Genomic DNA, 18,849 nt, shown 5'->3' with positions numbered 1-18,849 from the left:
CTAAGATGCCTTTCATTACTGAAAACATAATATTGATTTAGTATATGCAAATATTAGTCCCCTTGAACACTGACAGAATAATAATAAAGTGTAGAATCCAGATGAAATGTCAAACAGGGTTGCTATTTAACTTAACTATTTTAAAAGAAAATCACCTATCAAACTTTATAAAACCTTTTAGGGAAGTTCATTTCTCCTAAGAGAAAAAGTCAACCTTACAGTACCTAAATCTGAACTTGACCTGGGAAAGGAGATTGGGACTTCTACTTCACGGAGGTCAAACAATTTTTCATCCTCCCACATCAACATGCAAGTTCTTACACATCAACACCACAATTCGTGAGAATATTTTGTACTTAGTCGGCATATTTCTCAAGAAGCTCGACTATCTTTCACACATTTATTTTTAACATTTTGCACATAAAATATGCATGAGGATACTTATTTGGAATATGCAGAAAATGTGCCTTAAATGGTCAGATACTCATTGTTTGTAGTTTTTATTTCTTTACTTGTCCTTTATGAAGAACTACCCTCTCTGTGAGTTCCTGCTTACAGGGTAGCAGGGTGAGAGGGGATGCCAAGAGTGCTGAAAGTATTTGGAAATGCCACCCTGCAGAATTAAAACTTAAAGAAAAAAAACTTCATTGTTTCTTTGGATATATTGTTTCTAAAATAATAAAAAGCCAAGCAAAGAATTAAGCACTCACCTTATTCATTCATTCACTCAAAGGAGGACATGGGTGAGAAAATGGACTCAGACAACTGAGTAATTTCCCAAGATCTCTCAACTAGCAAGTGGTAGAACTGGGGTTTGAATCCAGTCCATGTTGCTAACCAATTTACTGGTTCTCCCAGACCACAGGACAGAGCAGCACATTATCTGATTGAGTTAGACAGTTATGAGAACAGAAACTCTTCCCCACAACAATGAATATACCAAGTTTCCACAAATCAAGTTTAATGTTTAAGGCTCTTGTCAGATATAATTTTGCCAAAAGAAGAAGCTTGAATCATGAGCCACAGTGGCTCACCTGGGCATCTGTGTGCAGCAATGAACTTGCAAGTGAGCATCACCAACTGCCAGCCTGCATGTGTCTGCTGCTCTGTTCTCTGATCCTTGCAATACATGTTTTGGGGAAACTGTATCTTACAGTGGTTTCTCCAAAAGATCCTCCATGTATCCCAACATCTACATGTCCTTGCTTTTAAGATGGTTATAGACAAGGTGGAGAAACTGGCCCAAGTGTATGCAAAGTGGAACCATGGGAAAAGTTCCAAGATGGTTTGCACAGTAGCTGCTGTTAGAGTTCAGAACACTTAGGTCACTTGTTTTTCTGATATAATCAACACCACTGAAAAAATTCACTGATTTTAAAAGAACACTTACAGTCATAGGTAAAGCCAAAAGAAGTAGTTAGGTATGATCAACACAGCATTCATCAGACGCTGTGGTGTTCCTTGGGGCAAAGTCATTGGGGCCCTCTTCATGGATTTATGCTTATACTTCTCTTGCCTTTTATTCTTTCCACGTCTTGGGACAAATATTGATTTGAAGATGTGTTTAAACAGTACTCCAGGTGTTGGTTTGCACAGGAAAAAAGCCTGCAATAACCATTGCAGGCAACATCGCCAATGTGTAATGACCTGTACTTTGTACACACAGGAGGATTCACATCTCCAAAGCCACACTGGACTGCCTCAACGGTGACTATAACGTGGAAGAGGGTCATGGCAAGGAGAGGAATGAATTCTTGAGGAAGCATAACATAGAGACCTATTTAATTAAGCAGCCTGAGGAGAGTCTGCTGTCCTTGCCAGAAGACATTGTCAAGGAGTCAGTAAGCTCCTCAGACAGAAGGAACAGTGCAGCAACCTTCACAGAAGGATCCTGGAGCCCAGAACTACCCTTCGATAACATCGTGGGGAAACAGAACGTAAGTGCTGTCTTCCTCCTTCTGCTTAGCCACAAGCGCATGCTTGAGTGCACCTCCAACCTGATGCCTTCAGAAAGCCGACTCATCATTAACCTTTTCTCCACTGAGCACCATAATTGCAAGTGATAAACATATCTCCCCAGGGCAGAATTAACCTATGTATGCAATTTCAGAAAATAACAGAAATGTCAGAGGGTTCACAACACCTTCTTCCTTTTTTTTTTTTTTAACCTAGTTAAAAATAAATGTCATGTGAGGCTGAATTGTAATTTTACCAAAGGGGGAAAAAATCGCTCATGTTGGAAAAGATAAGCCTAACATTGTTAAACTAAAAGAGATGGCCAAGCTCAGGAGAATGTCCCTTTATAGGCAGATGGAAGTCCACGGTTTTGAGTTGCCTTCTTAGACTCAATATCAAGAGGGTGCCACTGATTTGGGAATATAAAAGCAGCATCCAGCGAGGACCTGATTCGGAGTAAGGGATTTCAAGGGTAGCATGCAATTCCAAAGCTACCCACATCATTCTATGTTTACATAGCTTTGATTGACATCTTGTGTGAGGACAGGGCTATAGTCAGTCATAAAGAATAAATAACTAATAACCAAAATTATTTTAACAGATAATTTCTTCAAATATCAGTATCATATTAAACCCAATGATATGCTTACATCTCTGAGAGACACTAGAGAACTGAGGCTGAGCAAAGTTAAGAGCCACAGTGAAGAGAGGGATTCTGTCCTGCCCAGAGCATCTGTTCAGAGCATTAGCAAAGCACCTGCTCTAAGATGGGTTTTCCCTGTATCCATTTAGGCATAGCACATGTGGTTGAATGTTTGCCAAAAGGTGTGAATACACTGTACTTTTTCAAAGAAAGAAGTGAAAAACACCATATATAAGACTTATCTCTCAAACAGTTCCTGACATGTTCCTGAACCATGCAGAAACTGAAAGCACTATGAAGCAAATAGATCAAACCAATGGTGTCTGGAGTTTTAGAAAAGCATTGAAGATGAATTTTTTACATCTATAGATCTGACTATTTCTCATTAACTGGTAGATAAGAAGTATCTGTCTGCTTAAAGACATTTAAATGGAAAAAGGTTAAAATGCTGAAAGTGTTCCCTCTTTATTCTTCATTGGAGAGACTGATGAGGCATGCAGAGGCCAGGTTAACTGAAGTCTCCTTCCAGTTCTATGAAAAGGAGCTACAAGACAATACATGGGTCAGATTCCACTAAGAAAAACTGCAGCTTGAACCCAGTCCCCAAGCCTTGCAAGAATCTTTGCTACCTTTTGTGATTATTTAATTGTGCAAAAAATTATAATGCCCACACAAGTCATCACTGATCCCAATGACTATTTCTTTCCATGCCTGAATTAGTGTGAATGATGCAATTTGCTGTCATGTAAAATAACGGTCTTTATACTTCCTGCCATGGGTGCCTGGCCAGCTGACCATGCCCTTCCTGTTTCTTCTACCTTCTATAATCTTGAGCTTAAATGCACGTTAGAGAGAAGGCGATGTATTCTCCACCCTGAATACCTCAATAATTTTGCATAAAGTTCTCTTTCTTGGTTATTTTGTTTTTAATTTTCCTTGGGAAAACTCTAGTTAAGCTGGTTGTGGGATTTGGAATAACTCCTTATTTTTCTAATCTCAGTTGCACCTAACCTTGAGACTAATCATTGAGAATCAAGAAGAGAAGGACGGAGAACCTTAGTTTCATGATTTATTGATTGATCTGACAAAATTGTATAATAATTGAAAAAATGTTTGCTGATTTCCTAGAGTTGTCATCCAATAGTTACTATGAAAGATGTTATACTAGTCATATTAATCTTGGTGTTTAAATTAATCTTGGTGTTTAGAAGTACCATATATTTTTTATGATGCCTGAATTTGCCATCTTCCACACAAATTATCTCAATTCATTTTGTTGTCTTCAGATTGAAGAGCCAGCAAATGTGTACAGATATTCATAAATAACCACATAGCACTAAATGCATTTTGGTAATGATCAAACCAATTAAAATGATCACAACCATTCAGAGTTTGTACTTAAGCTTAACTCTAGAAGCCAGTGAGCCATATGTGCAATTCAGACCTAATATGTCCCTGGAAGAGATCAAGACTGGCCTGGTCGAGTCTGCACTGTGCCAACACACCCAGTCAATTCCCCGGAAGACCAGACCATCTGAGTGTTGGCATAACACAGATAAAACATAGTAATGTTTCATTGGGGATTTTCCAGCTAAATTGGCCAGATGTTTTGGCTTCTATTGATTCACAGTGCACACTTAGAAATAATTTTAACGACATTGGAATGCTCTGTCATATTCCATGCTATGTGTACAGCAGATGCTAAGATCCTTGCTTGCTCATACAATCATTCTTTCAATAGGGATTAATTGAGCATCTATTTAATGCCAACTATGGTCAATAAGAGAGAGAGAGAGAGAAAGGAAAGTCCAAGAAAAGAAACATTTTAGTGGTAAGATCAGCCAGTGTTATATATGCTTCATGAAGACAGGAATTATATCTGTTTTCCCCAGTACCATTTAGCCCATAATTAGAATAGTATCTTGTAAATCATGGCTTGATCTAAGTTTACTGACTGGATGGATGGATGGATAGAATGATAGATGTGGGTAGTAAGGGAGAAAACTCAGTGAGGTTTGGCTTCTAGGTTTCTTGCTTGGGTGCTTGGGTGGATGAGAGAATTACTAGCTGAAATGAGCAATATTGAAATAGATGGAAGTTGGGAAGGGAAGACCAGGAATTTGATTGGGACATGTTGGCTTGAAATCTAGAGAGAGATCTAGGAGAGATCTTGAAGGTGCTTTGCATACACTTTGAAAGCTGAGACATAAAACAACTGCGTAAGGGACATGATCTGTGAATCTGGTCTCCATCAGAATTAGAGTGCTGGTAGAAGCCAAGAGAGCCACCACAGGTAATATGCCAAAATAGGAAATAAGGCACAGGGAAGACCTTGAGGAACACAAGATGGAAGGTGAAAGAGAAGGAGGATTCCTTCACACAGAAAGAGAAGCAGTCAAAGTGATCAGAAGAGAACTAGAGAGAATAGTGTCATGAAGGCCTGGCAAGCAGAGCATTTGGAGAATGTGGGGACCATCAGCAAAGTTGAATGTAGCCAAAGTGCCCAGTAACATGAAGACTGAAAGTTGCCCACTGGAACTAGATTGAAGAACATCAAGAGAAAATGAAGTTAGAAGTCAGGTCACCATAGTTGGTAGAAAGGGCTCTGGGGATTCAAGAACTCCAACTCCATTCTGTCCCCTCCCCGCTATACATTTCAGCAGTCTATCAGTGGCTTGAAGGAACAAGAAAAGTCATTGAGAATGGTTTTGGATTCCTTCTGTGAGTTTCCCGCTCCTTGTCTTGCCAGGCATTTTCAGTCACGCATCTCCTCGTCCTATATTTCTATCCAGGTAAACTCCGGTACATCCAAGTGGCTCTGGGACGCCCTAAGCACTCACGCTTTGCACCCCTGACTCCTGGTACATGTGAATCCTCTGCCCATCAGTGTGATGCCTTGGTCTCCCAGACTGTTGCTTGGTTCCCAGTGAGGATCCCCTGTCCAGCGATTCTAAAGTGGAATCAAAGTCAGAAAGCTAGAACACAAGAAGTTCACAGTCACAGATAGACTAGGAATTGAGGACTACAAACTAGAAACACATAGTTGAAGTAGACCAAGGGAGACACTTTTCATATTTGGGGGAAGATATCCAGAAATTCCAAAAGTAGATTACTGGAATATCTCAGAATAAAATACAAAATTGGGAATGAAAGGAGAACTTAAAGACTGTAGTTTTGCCCTTTTTGTGCATTTTTTTGACTGAAGTCTGTCGCCCTTGTCCACAGGGGATTTACCAGATACTTGGTATTTTAGTTGCTAGGGATCTAGGGGTGAAAGAACAGACAGGGCCCCGTCCTCCAGGAACTCACTTCAAGGGCAAGGGGAATGTGGAAAATTGCTAAAGCAGGTGAGTGCTAAGCAGGAGACACAGACAAAGCCAGGGGGCAAACAAATTGCTGCAGGTGGCACTGTCAGAGAAGCCCTCTGTGAAAAGTCCCTCTTGTACTGAAAGGACCTTGTGCAAAGACTCAGGACGAGAGCATCCTACACAGGAGTGAATGTAAGGCCCTGATGTAGAAAACAGTTTAGAAGAGCAAAAGGAACATGTGGCCAGAGCTTCGTGAGCAGGGAAGAAAAGGGCATCTGCAGAAGCCGAGGCAGACAGATCAGGTCCCCAAGCTTGGTGGGGTCGGGGTTGTACTCCAAGGGGAGTGACAGAAAGGTTTTAAGCAGGGCCGTGACACCATCTGATTTATATTTTAACAGACCACATTGGCTGCCTTCTGGAGAGTGACTTGCAGGGGATAAGAGTGGAGTTGTCAGACAAAGTGCTGCTTTAGACGTGTGATTTACAGAAGATGCCGAGAGGCATTTATGTAGCTACAAAATTCATTGTGCAGCAGGTATTAATCATTTAAACTAGGTTTTTAAGAGAGGTGAGATGCCAAGAGAGGTGGGGTCACTCTTTCAGGTTCTATCTCCCAGGGGGTGTGGGATTGTCACCTTCATCCCATCTGTGCCTTTCACATGCTCCCTGTCCTCAGAGCCCAGGCGTCCGCTCATTATGCCTCCAGCCCTTGTAAGAGTCACAGGAAAAAGCATTCATATCTGGTAGCTCTGTGTGTATTTTAGTCTTTTCTATACAACAGATTGACTTTGTGAACTTGAAGCTAATGCGTGTACCTTGGATTATGAACATAGAATTTCTCCATTCCACACAACACAAGGAAAGCACCTGGGCTTCACTGCCTGGAATATAGGCAAAACCCACAAGGTCTAACGAATGTAGGATGCTTTGGGACAGTACCACATCAGAGCATTGTGTACCTTCTTTCCATTAATTCTCACTCCAGCCTTTAGAGTAAATGTGATGCACTTCATTTACAAACAGGAAAACTGGGATTCAGAGACCAGTTAATTCCCTGAAGGGCATATAACTGAATATATGCTGAGGTTCTAATTTTACACTCAGTCTCAGGTGTGTGTATTTGTGACATGTGTGTAAACTTATGTGGTGTGTGTGTGTGTGTGTGTATGTGTGCATGCGTGTATGGGTATATGTGTGCATATATATGTGATATTATTGTATATGCATATACATGTTTGTGTATATGTGTAGTGTGTATGCACGTGGTACGTGTATGTTTCTGTGTTGCATTTGTATGTATTACGCAGTGTGTGTGTGTGTGTGTGTGTGTGTGTGTGTGTGCACGTTCACACGTTTTTGTGTATAGGCCCCCTCTGAAAGGTATGAGTTACTGTTTAGGAATTTTCTGTCACAGCTCCAGGAAATGATCAGAATATCCTCCAGCTAAATTTTAGAAGGCCCATCTTACCAAAAGCTGCTCATCATCTGAGTGGTCTGGTGTGACGATTGTTTGCATAGAAAAAAGCAAAGTTGTACATGTATGTCTGCATGACAGATGTGATCTTGCAATATGCATAATCAGAAATGAGAGATCACACACTATTTATGTCTTATCTATCTTAATGTATAAATGCACTCTACTGTCATGTTTAACTAATTAGAACAAATTAAATTAAAGTTTAAAAAAGCAAAGTTGGGCAGTCTCTTAGGTCTGCCTAGTGATAAAACAAATGAACAGCATTTGATTTAGTCCCACTTGGAGTGGCAAGTGATGAAACTACCAAGAAAAGGAAATGTGGAGAGAGGGGCTGGCCAGGCTGGCCAGGCTGGCAAGCAGTACACAGAGCATGTTTAGATTACTGGGTCTTCACCAATCCCAGCTGGGACTTGCTTACATCCTATTCTCTGCACCATTGGAAGAAAAGGGACAATTCTCATCTGATCCCTGCCTGATTAAAGCCCTCATGTGGCCCCGTTACTGCTCCCCAGCTTCCTCATAGTAAACTGGGTAGTGGCATAGGCTATGAGTCTTGTGATCTTGGGTAAATAGCAATTCTGGGGGGTTGGTTTATTTCCTTCTTGTTTCTGTCCCTAAAGGTTAGGATACAAACTGAATGGCATGTCCTTTTTTGTGCATACATATGCACACAGTAAAAAGAACTTGCTAAACTCAAACTCCTTTTATTTCTTTCAACTTGGTCTAGTCAGTCCCGTCAAGATGCTCATTTGTTCTTTGATTCATTCATGATGTGATGACTGAGTAGCTACAATCTGCCAGGGAAGGTGCTGGTGCTGGTGTGAGAGAGAGGAAGAAGGCAGTCCAAGTGTTTGGGGGCTTGCTGGCTAGGGGTACTACTAACCGGTCCACAGGACCAGTGTGGACATTGCTCTGACTACAGCAGGACAGTACAGTGGAGGAAGGAACATTGATCTGAAGGGATCAGAGAAGGCCTTTGCAAGAAAGTGACACTTCAGCTGAGATCTACAGGAGGCATTCAGTCAGGAAAGGAGACCCCAGATCCAGAAGAAGGGAAGAACAAGTCTGGCCTCTTGGCCTGGCTTCATGCTGCTCAAGACCAGAGCACAGGCTTCTCTTTCTCCATGAATAATTTAGCCTGAAATTCCTGCCCCTAAAAGCACCTGCAGCATTGAATATTGTTCTTAAAGGAAAGGCTTACTGCTTCTCTAATAAGCTGCTGACATCTAATTGTTCATCTTCTATCTAAGTGTTCAAAAAACTAGAGGCAAGTTTTTCTCCATAGGTAATTTATTTTTAATGATTTTAACATCAGATTAAGTTTTAATGTTCATTGAATGAGACACCTGCAGGCTCAGAGTGGAGAACATGGAAGGCTTTGGAAATCTCCCTGAAGTCACTCTACACTGCTCTGGTAACATGGCTCTCCCTGACAGCCAAACTCCCCAGGCTGTCCTTAGCCCTGACTCTGAAGATAGCTGCCAGTGCTAGCCAGTGAAAGTCATTAGAGGGATCTGGTTTTTCACTCTGTTCAGGAAGACAAGTGGATTTGAAGCCTTCCAGGGAGTGTTGAGTGAATTAAGTAGACAATTTGATCCATTAACTTTGACTAATTATTCTTCCTTTCTTGGAAGCTCTGGGGTAGATTTAGGTGGAAGAGATAAAGGTGGATGTGAGCGTGGGGCTCCTTTGGATTACAGATCTGGAAATGTGCATTTCAGTTGGCAAACATAGGGCACTCAGTGTTTGGTTACTCCATAGCCAATGACTGCTTGGGACTCCTAAACAAACTAGCTGTACTCTGCTTTCACCAGGATTCATCAGTTTTCAAGTTGTAAAATTGTGACCTGACAAACAGAAACAATAAACGTGCACATAGTATTTTAAGCATGTAGCAGTAGATGTACTGTAGTTTAAAATGTGGAAGTAGATGGGAAGAGAAAAAGTAAAACTCTGGATTTTTTTTTTTCCTCTGATTTATTTTCCCAACCCGAAAACAACAAACTGGAAGTTTTGCTACTATTAATCCTGGTACCCACATTGCCCATGACCCAGCTCAGATTGTCTCATTGTTAAATTTCTTCCTGGAGTTATGCCATGTTGTCTCACCCTTTGGTACCAAGGATACCACCTTGTGCTTCATATTTATGAGGGTTTTTCTTTCCAAACAAAATTGCATTTCTTGTGAATGATCTTGCATCCCATTTTTTTTTTTTTTTAGTGACTTGGCACATGTGTCCTGACCCATTAGTGTTACAGCCTCACACAAGTGAAGGAGGGTCTTCATTCTCAGGTGATTTAATTCTAGCCAGAGCAGAGGTGCTTGATGTTTTTGTTGGGTTTAGTAGCCTCGCCTTTGCTAATTATGGATGTGCTTATTTTCACTGCACCTCATGTCAAAATGGAATCACCTGGCATATACTGGGGAAGTGCATGACATTGATAGAACTTTTGCAAACCCCTCCTACTTCTCAAGCATCCCTAAGTCCTACTATGAATTCCAGGTTATGAACTACTAGATTTGGTAATATTTCCTCTCATTCTGTGGCTTTTGTTTACTGTTAGTCCCTTAAAGCCCACCCTGAAATAGTCTGGGCTTTGGATATATCACTTGTAGTATCGTCCACTCAGTAGCATACCATTTGGGGGAGAATTTAAATGGAGGACCACTTTTTTTTCTTTTTTTGGTACAAGGGTTTAAACCCAAGGGCACTCAACCATTGAGCCACATCCCCAGCCCTTTTTTGAAACAGGATCTCACTAAGTTGCTAAGGCTGGCTTTGAACTTGAGATCCTCCTGCCTCAGCCTCCCAAGCTGCTGCAATAGAGGACCACTCTAAAGAGAGAAACTCGGGGAAAAAAACACAGGGCGATAAGAACGAGAAAAGCTAAGTTAAGTAGACAATTCCAGTAGAAAAGCTCAATCTGAGAGACCCAAAACATTAAACATGAGGCAATTTATCAGCAACTCAAGATATCATACATCCCTTATGTGCCTAAGTGAAAACATTCATTCTAATCTTTAAGGAGCTGACTATTTAGACAATTCTTATTTTAAAATTTTCTCTGTATTTCTGTTAGGAAAACACTTGTTTCAACATATATGCAATCACATCCATATGGATTTTCATTCCTCCTATGCTGTTGACATTTCTAAAAAAAGAAATAGAAAAAAATCCTACATTTTGATGTTAACAAGAAAATTGAATAATTTAGGTCCTGATACATGTTTTTTTTTTTTTTTTTTTTTTTTTTTTTTTAACTCATTCCCTGAGCTGAAATTCTCCAGGTTGTGAACCCAAGGCTATCCAACAGTGTTCACCTCTCCAGCCACATTTTAGTCTGGCCACTTTGGTACTAGGGGTACTTGATTCACACCTATTCTTTGTCCCTAAAAACATACCATTAAAATGTTCTGGCTTCTTTCTCCCCAACTCACTAGTTGTGTGTACAGCAGAAATCCAGCCCATCTTCCTAGATCTTACCTATCCTGCACTTACATCACCCCTAAGTCAGCACTGGGTCTGCAGATCTCTTCCACACATTACTATGGATGCAATATTTTAAAAGTAAAACTTCAATTGACAATTTGCTTCCAATCACACAGCTTTAAAGTGGTCAAGTCTCAATAGATGTGCCAAGCCCTATTTCAGTCAATTCTGTACAAGTTTAACAAGTTGTTTTGATCAAAATGACTCACGTACATAATAATTCAAATACGATCACCTTTCCCCAACAAAGATTAGAGTCTTCTTTCTGAGGAATTCAAAAAATAATAAATATCACAGTCAGGAATCCAGGATAAGTGAGCAGGCAGACCAGTTGAACTGAGCCATGCAAGCTTCTCAGTTAGAACAGAATTTGTGTTAGGAATCATTTGTCTCTAGTTAACCTGGCTGGAATCTTTAAACCAGGGGCTGGGAACAAAAGCCAGGATGCTACAGATTCCTTCTCTGGGCTTTGAGCTTTCCCATCCTGAGAGCTCCACGTGTTCACTTGGAATCATGGCTGAGCCTTGGAAGTTCAGCCAAGCTGTCCACCTGCTCACCTCACATCCAATGACCCAGCAGTAGGATAAAATAAAATTAGGGATAAGGCACTGAATGCCAAGCAAAGCACACCAGGAAAAGAGTCTGAAGAGGCTGGATGGTGCTTGAATAATCCTGGACCTACACCCCAAAATCAATGAACTGCCTTCATTATCCAGCTTGTTAATACTGGTTGAAATGTAATGGTGAGGTTTGCGGAGGTCAATTGAGTAGCAGACTAATAAATTCCTCTGTGGATCAGCCAGAAATAGGTGTACCTTACCCTCACTGTTTTGTTCTCTTCATCATGAAGACATTTCAGGACACAAGGTGACTAAGGCCAATCAGAGGATTTGGCAGATCTTTTAATCCAGACAATATTTGAAAATGAATTTTGCCTAAAAGTGGTTAGTACTGATGGTCCCTGTGGCCTCGTCCTGATCTTACATGTTTGGGGGTTGGAAACCAGGCCACAGAGGGGTGCTGCATCCTCCAGCAGCCTTGTTAGAAATGTCTGGACTATTATTTCAGCAAACACAGGAGACATTCTGACCTTGTTCCTGGAGCAGAATCAATGAGACTATTATGAAGATTACTTAAACCTCTTCCCTAGGAATACTCCCACAGACTCCCTCTCACAACAACATCCCAGTAGACATTCCTTTGCTTTGTGTAGAAGATGGATCACATCATAAATATCCAGCAAGAAAAGAAAAAGTAAGTTGGATTCCAATCTAAAGAAGTGATCAAACAGACCATTTGGAAGTGATATTTCATTTCCTCTTCATATAGACAGGAAAATTGCAATGATCTTAACTAACATATCTTGCTCATGAGGAAAGGTCCAATTTGCTACCACCTCTATTCCCACAGAATGTAAGAAGTGCTACATTCAGGTTCTAGAAGATCCGTGACGCTATTTTCCCAAGAGTCACCCACGACCATGTTTATTCAGATACCACTCTGCATCTGCTTAACAGAAAAAAACACATCTCACATCTCTGCTCCCTGTCCTCAGATTTGAGGAAAAAATAATTGTGCCTTTTTCAGACACAACAAGCATTTTTTGTGAGGCCCTGAAAGCAATGCATTGTAGACTAGATCACCTTGAAACTTTCCAAAGAAGTGAGCTTCTTAAAAAGAATAAATAATAATTATTTAGGATGATGAGTATGTAAATTAGCTTGATTCAATTATTCCACCATATGCACATGGCATAACATCACTGTGTACCCCATAATTATGCATGAGTATAATTTGTCAAAAAGAGAACACAAAATAACTTTTTTTTCAGATAGGAGCCTTCTTTTCTGAAGGTTGGATTGGGATTTTAACAAACAGTATGGGGGAATGGCTCCAATGTGCATGAATAGGTGCTTTTCAGGCTTAGTGCTCCTCCTCTCGGACCTGGAAAGTTCCAGAAGGACTGAGAGGTAAGCTCTCTGCCTTTCCAACAATTATTAGTTTGAAATGGTGCTACAGAGGGCCCTGGATCCCTTGACCTGGGTGTTGGAAGGGTGGCCCAGGAACCCTTAAAGTCATCGGCCCTCCTACTTCTGAGGGCAGTCTCCAGTCTGGACCTGGAAACCAGCCGTCTTTGAGGAAGGATAGCTCCTCTTGGCATAAGAGCAGGAAGTCCCACAGCCATGCCCTGAGCTTGGCGGAGCTGCCATCCTCTGTAGGTTCTTCACAAATTAGCAACAAGCTGGTGCACCGGGTGGGTGTGAGGTCTCAATCACAACTACTTATGGCTAAATTTTAAGATTGCCATGTCCACCGCATAGGGATGCTTTAAAAAAAAGAAAGAAAAGAAAAAAGATGAAGCCCTTTCACTAGTGATTTTAATACTCTCCTGCAAGCTGGCCCATGGAAATGCTCAAGTTGAAGCTAGTCAAGGATTTGGTTCCCAGAAAAGGCTCAAAGTTATCACTTTCCAGTGTGTGATCTCCAGTGCTTAGCAATGGTGCCTTACTAATAGGGGAGGCAGTCTCTGGATTCCAAAACTCAGAATGAACCCACTCCGACATCACAGATCTGCCTTTAGATACCCTTGCTCTTGGCGGGATCATCAAATGTGGCCTTTCTGCCTTTATTCCATGCAGATCAAATCCTCAGCATTTGATTGAGTAGTAGAAGAAAATTACTTTTTTATTTAATATAGTTTAATAAACAGAATCTTTCTATATTTAGAGTTAAAGGGACTTTTGTTGGGGGGGAGAAACAGAAACACTTGCCCTAGAGGCGATTTCCTTAGAGACACTCAATCTTTCCTCTGTCCGTTCATCTACTCATTCTATACACCCCTACTAAGAGCCTACCAAACATTCCAGGTGCTAGAAACTCTGTCATAGATAAGGCATGGCATCCGGCCTCAGGAAGATCAGTAGAGAGAAGCAAACACTGAAGTAGACAATTACAGCAGTCACAGTAATTATTGTGCTAAGGACCAGTGCAGGCTCAGAGGCTTCCTGAAGGAAGTGATGTCTGAATTGGCTTTAAAGCAACTTTAAATGCCTGGATGCTGCAGATTCGGATGAATGAACTACAACGAACTGGGCAATCGATTAATAATGAAGGTTGGGGGGGTTGCCTAATTTCCAGTACAGGGTTGGATATCTCAGCATTGGATCTGATAGTCCATGCAGTAGTTCACACTGGGCCTGGACAAGCTGGAAAGCATTTTATGGTATGTAGAAACATGTCACTTGTGCAGCCATTCGGGAAGTTGAAGAAGCCATTTGAAGAAAACTTAGGTCCACCTGGAGGAGATAATGAGCTCTCATTCAGAGGTCACTAACTGGCCAGGGGGTGATAGTTCTGAAAAGAGGAAATCAAGAGCTTTGGGCCACTGCTTCCGGAATGGCATTCCATAGAACATAAGAATCAGTTCAAGAAAAAGGGGTATTGAGGTCAAATTTTTGGACAATGCAGTTTAAAAGTCTCATTTCTGCATAACTTAGAGTACTCTGAGATTCCCAAAAAGGTTATGAAATTTTGTTCATTCAAAAAAAAAAAATGTACTGTTTTTTTGGATGGCTACAACATTAGACACTGGCCAGGCACAGATGAAAAACATCAAGAGAAAATCCCTGTCTCAAGGAAAGAGTGGATTAGAAGGATCCAGTAACAAAATAGATCCCTCCAGCACTAAAACCATAAGCCAAGTCACAGTACCTACCAGGAAGCTGTTGAGGGTGGGACTGAAAGATGAGGATCCATAAGAATGAAGATAGTTTTGACTCAATACAACTGGATGTGTCCAGTCAAAATACTTTTAACCTGAAATCTTAGAGGGAAGAATTTATTTGCTATGACAAACTGATAAATGAACATCAAAATTTATGGCATCCATGAAATGATAGGGTCTATAGGAAAAGGAAGGCTTCAGTGGGTGCAGAGATAAAAGACAAACCCTGAAGAAAAGATTTCATGTCCTAAACCAGGTGATGAGCTTCGGAGGACCCGTGCCTTCCCAGCCCATTCAAACGCAATTCACAAAGGACCACCCAGACCTTCTGATTATAATTTCACTAGAACTCCAGACTCTCAGGCAAGACCCTCCCTAAAAATTTGGCTTCAGAAGGAACTGGGCTTTGATTTGTCTTAAGCACCTGTGAAGGAGGAAGTGACTTCTGAAGTATCTGAGGAGAGGATGGCTCTTGGATAGGATGGACTAAATGCAAAACCTTTTCTATAGAGAAACTCTGTCACGAGAGGTCACCTCACCCAAAAACTGATACTTGTGCTACCCTATCCTGACCTCCCAAATATCAAAAGCACCAGTACATTATTTATAACATTTATTTATAAGTATAAACACAAATTTTTGTAATATTCTACTACAGTCTGATCTCCTAAATATATCAAAATAAATAAATGAATATGCATTTTTATCATGTATAAATATAACATATTTATACATTGAAAATACATTTGAAAACATATTCAATTTTTTTACATATATACACATATGACATAGTCAATGTTCTCATGGCAGTTTTTCATTTCCTTTCATTTCATCCACCTGTTTTTCTTATTCTCTAGCCAATTGTTTTTGTGAATGAATTGTCTCAATGATTTGGAGTCAATTTGAAACTGGAATCATATTTGAAAGTTTAACCTGCTTTTTTGACCTAATCTCAATATGGCTTACACTGGTACTGCAAGTCTTAAAGAGAGAAAGCTCTACTCTATTAAAAATAGCTCTCTCCAGTGCTTTCTAAGTAGGCAAATTTAAGACACATCATACATTTCCTCAATGATTCCTACAAATGAATCACTGGAAAGAGATCAGCATATGAATTTCTGATGTTGGCAGTTTTATTTCACTAAGGTGAACACATGACCCTAAACCTTAGTCTTTACTCATGAAGAGTGAGCTATCACATAGAAGATGAAACCATAGTCACCCCCAAATCATGTGCCCTTTGCATGTGCATTCGGAGTTAAATGAAAGCACATGACTTCATGACATACCTTCTGATTCCAGTTTGCTTGCCTTCTTGAGTTGATGCTGATATTTCCTGTTAGCATGTGTCCTGAATGTGTGAGGTGGGTGCTGGAGAGATTGCTGGCCAAACAGCATATATAATTGTCACATGAAATTAACAGAGCAAATGATTAGAAAAGAACATCATTGAGAACTGACTACCTTCATAAAACACTAATTATTTGCAAGTTCAAAGCTAGCTTCAGCAATGTAGCAAAGCCCTACACAACTTAGAGAGATCCTGTCTCAAAATAAAATAATAATAATAATAATAATAAAAAGGGCTGGGGTGTGGCTCAGTGGTTAAACACCTCTAGACTCAATCCCCCATATATATTAAAAAAATACTAGTTATTATGAGAAATAAAATTAACTCCTTGGACAAGAAGAGAGTTCTCCACCACAACATCACTGACATTTTGATGAAAGGGCCTCATCCCCAGCTAGTAACTATAACCTGGTGGGAGCGATAAAGGTAAGAGGGATAATTCCAAACTCATGCTCATTTGAAGCAACCACATGGCCAGCCAGGAGGAACACTGAAGAGCAGGGGTGCTCAAAAGAAGGAGATTTCATTGGTCTTTGTCCTGTAAAAGGGGTCAGGGCAGCAGGATAATACTTCTCCAAATGGACAGCTGTCATAAAGCCCAGACAACCAGGAAGCAACATCTAATCCTAATTTACAGATGTCCTTTACAGACCCGCGTCAGCCCCCGATGATGACATGTTCAGCAGTTCACATCAGTAGGACAAAAATAAGAGCAAAGAAGGGAATTATTCACTCAATTAAATATATTCAATGTGAAAGATTGTCACTTATTCTGAGATTGTATCATTCTTCCTTTCTTGAAATACTGGCCCTATTAGAGAGCTGCAGTGGTAGCCATTGCTGCTGCTGCTGCTGCTGTAATTTAAATAAAATGATCACAAAAATATTTTATGAAACCCCTCTGCTCTGTGAAATTGCCTTAGAGCCACTGAAGACATGAGGGACTGGTAGGGTGGATAAGCCCAATTTAATTCAAAGAAGGGAAACTGTACCAAAAATAAAATTACTGAAGGCGATGGAGAGGCCTAACTATGAATTAAGGAGATATTTCATCTCGTGCTGTGAGATGCCAGCTCTAAGCATTTCCAGGGTCCATCCTAGCATCCCGGAGCCAGTAACATGCCCAGGCAAGGACAGCCTTTCCACCTCCTCAGGTAGAAAACTAAGTCGCCTCATTTCCCAAGCTGTGTGGATGGAATTACTGCCCAAGGAACCAATGTGGCATCCACTGAGTGACCGCCAGTCCACACTCCTCTGCTTTCTGGGATGCTGCATAATCGCATTTACTCCCAGGGGCTCAAACCCTCTGGCCCTGCGTGGATCCGGCTGTTCGATTTTCTGCAACATTGGTCCCTGCTTCCTTCTCTGAACTCGGCCCTCTCCTTGCGTCTCAGCCTGCCATACCTCCCCCTTGCATCTATCTTTTTCTCTGCAGTGGTCTCCTTGGTGCTTAGAGCTGAAATCAACTGTTTCAGTGCCCTAAGGGCATATATTTTGCTTTCTCATGTTGGCACATTCAACTCCATCCTTTATCCTGGGGCTGGAGAAGAGGGTTTCAGTAAAAATCCACTCATGCTGAGGCCTGGCTATACAATTCTCCAGAGACCTCAAATTTAGGTTACATTGCTTATCCCCACAAAGGTTAAAAGGAAGGGTCTTACCATACCATGGGAAAATCCTTGTCCCATAAGCTGAATGACCTCAGAGACGTCAAACCCCTGACGCAGCTCTAGGCCTGGAGTCAGAGGGCCTCACTCAGCTGCAAATGAGCTGAAGCCTCTTGAGCAAGTCTCCCTGAGGCTCTAGGCAAGAGGAGTTCAGGCCAGAGGATCTCCAGGGTCCCCCGTCGCCCCAGCGGCCATCTCATCTCAGCCTAACCTGCATCCTAAACAGCCAAGCTGGGGGGCTGGCAGAGCAGCACAGGTATGGTAGGTGACACAGGGGGCTTTCACTTCCTCACTCTACAGAGGAGTGTGCCTTCTACCGCCCTCCAGGAAATCTCTTGAGGGAACTGGAGGGCTTCTCTGTCCCTAGATTCCTTCAGGTCCATTTTTTGTCCAAGAATCTGTCTCAAGCTGGAGCTGGAGTGAGAACTGCATTTGGCTGGAAATAGTTGGGTGATTTTATCACAGGCCTGCCGAATCCCCTGAGACAAGGCCCACCAGGCAAGCCTGGTGTGTCCTCATGAGCCAATGCCGTTGCTGCAGCCACCTAACCATAGCAGTCACCAACCTCGGTGGCTGCACCCTTCCTCCCTCCAGCTACGTGACCCTGTGACATGGTGGAAGACTAGAACCGCTTGCATTTTTTTGCCTAAAGGAAATTATACACATATATCTATATGAATATATAGATATATCATGATCTGTGCTGGACTGAGACATATTTGTAAAGCGTAAAAACTTAATAGTATTTATCAAGTGTAAGGAGCAGATCCTGGCACGTTTGAGTCTCAATGTATGAATGTTTTAAAAGAAAATGCAAGCCACGAGACCCCTCAAGTCTCTCCACAACCATGAGATGAAAGTCCACATGAAAATGTGGAATCTATTTGGTGGGAAATGGTCAATTTTGTGGGGTGTGCAGATGTTTTACCTTCTGTTCGGGGGTTTTTGTTGGTCTGGTTGTTTTTGATTTTTGGTTGTTGTTTTTCTCTTTCTCTTATACCCAGGATGTGCCTGGTGAGAGAAAGGGTCATGATTAACATTTCTAAGGCAACGACTCTCCAAATGCCTCAAACACAAGAATTCAGTGCACCTACATAGAGGAAAGGGAAGTGTCCCTCTCGATGTGGAATTTTTCCGGGTTGTGTTTCTCTGAACCAAATAAAATGCTAACTGATCAAATTTTGTAGGTTTCACTGAATACAACTGCATGGAATGCTATTACTGTTTGCAAT

General features: G+C 41.3%; 1 protein-coding gene across 3 annotated transcripts in view; it reads left to right on the top strand.

Annotated features, from left to right (window-relative positions):
• Positions 1-18,849, top strand: part of ADCY8 (adenylate cyclase 8) — a 231,036-nt gene that overhangs the window by 128,864 nt on the left and 83,323 nt on the right. For all 3 annotated transcript variants that reach the window (XM_079112343.1, XM_079112342.1, XM_079112341.1), the window contains exon 7: positions 1,667-1,937. In XM_079112343.1, coding sequence (XP_078968469.1) covers positions 1,667-1,937 — 271 coding nt within the window. The remainder of the gene's footprint in view (positions 1-1,666; positions 1,938-18,849) is intronic.

This window comes from Sciurus vulgaris (genome assembly GCF_902686455.1).
Source record: "Sciurus vulgaris genome assembly, chromosome: 1".
Lineage (NCBI taxonomy): Eukaryota > Metazoa > Chordata > Mammalia > Rodentia > Sciuridae > Sciurus > Sciurus vulgaris.
The sequence above is the reverse complement of the archived record's forward strand: the minus strand, read 5'-3'. Positions and strand labels throughout refer to the sequence as shown.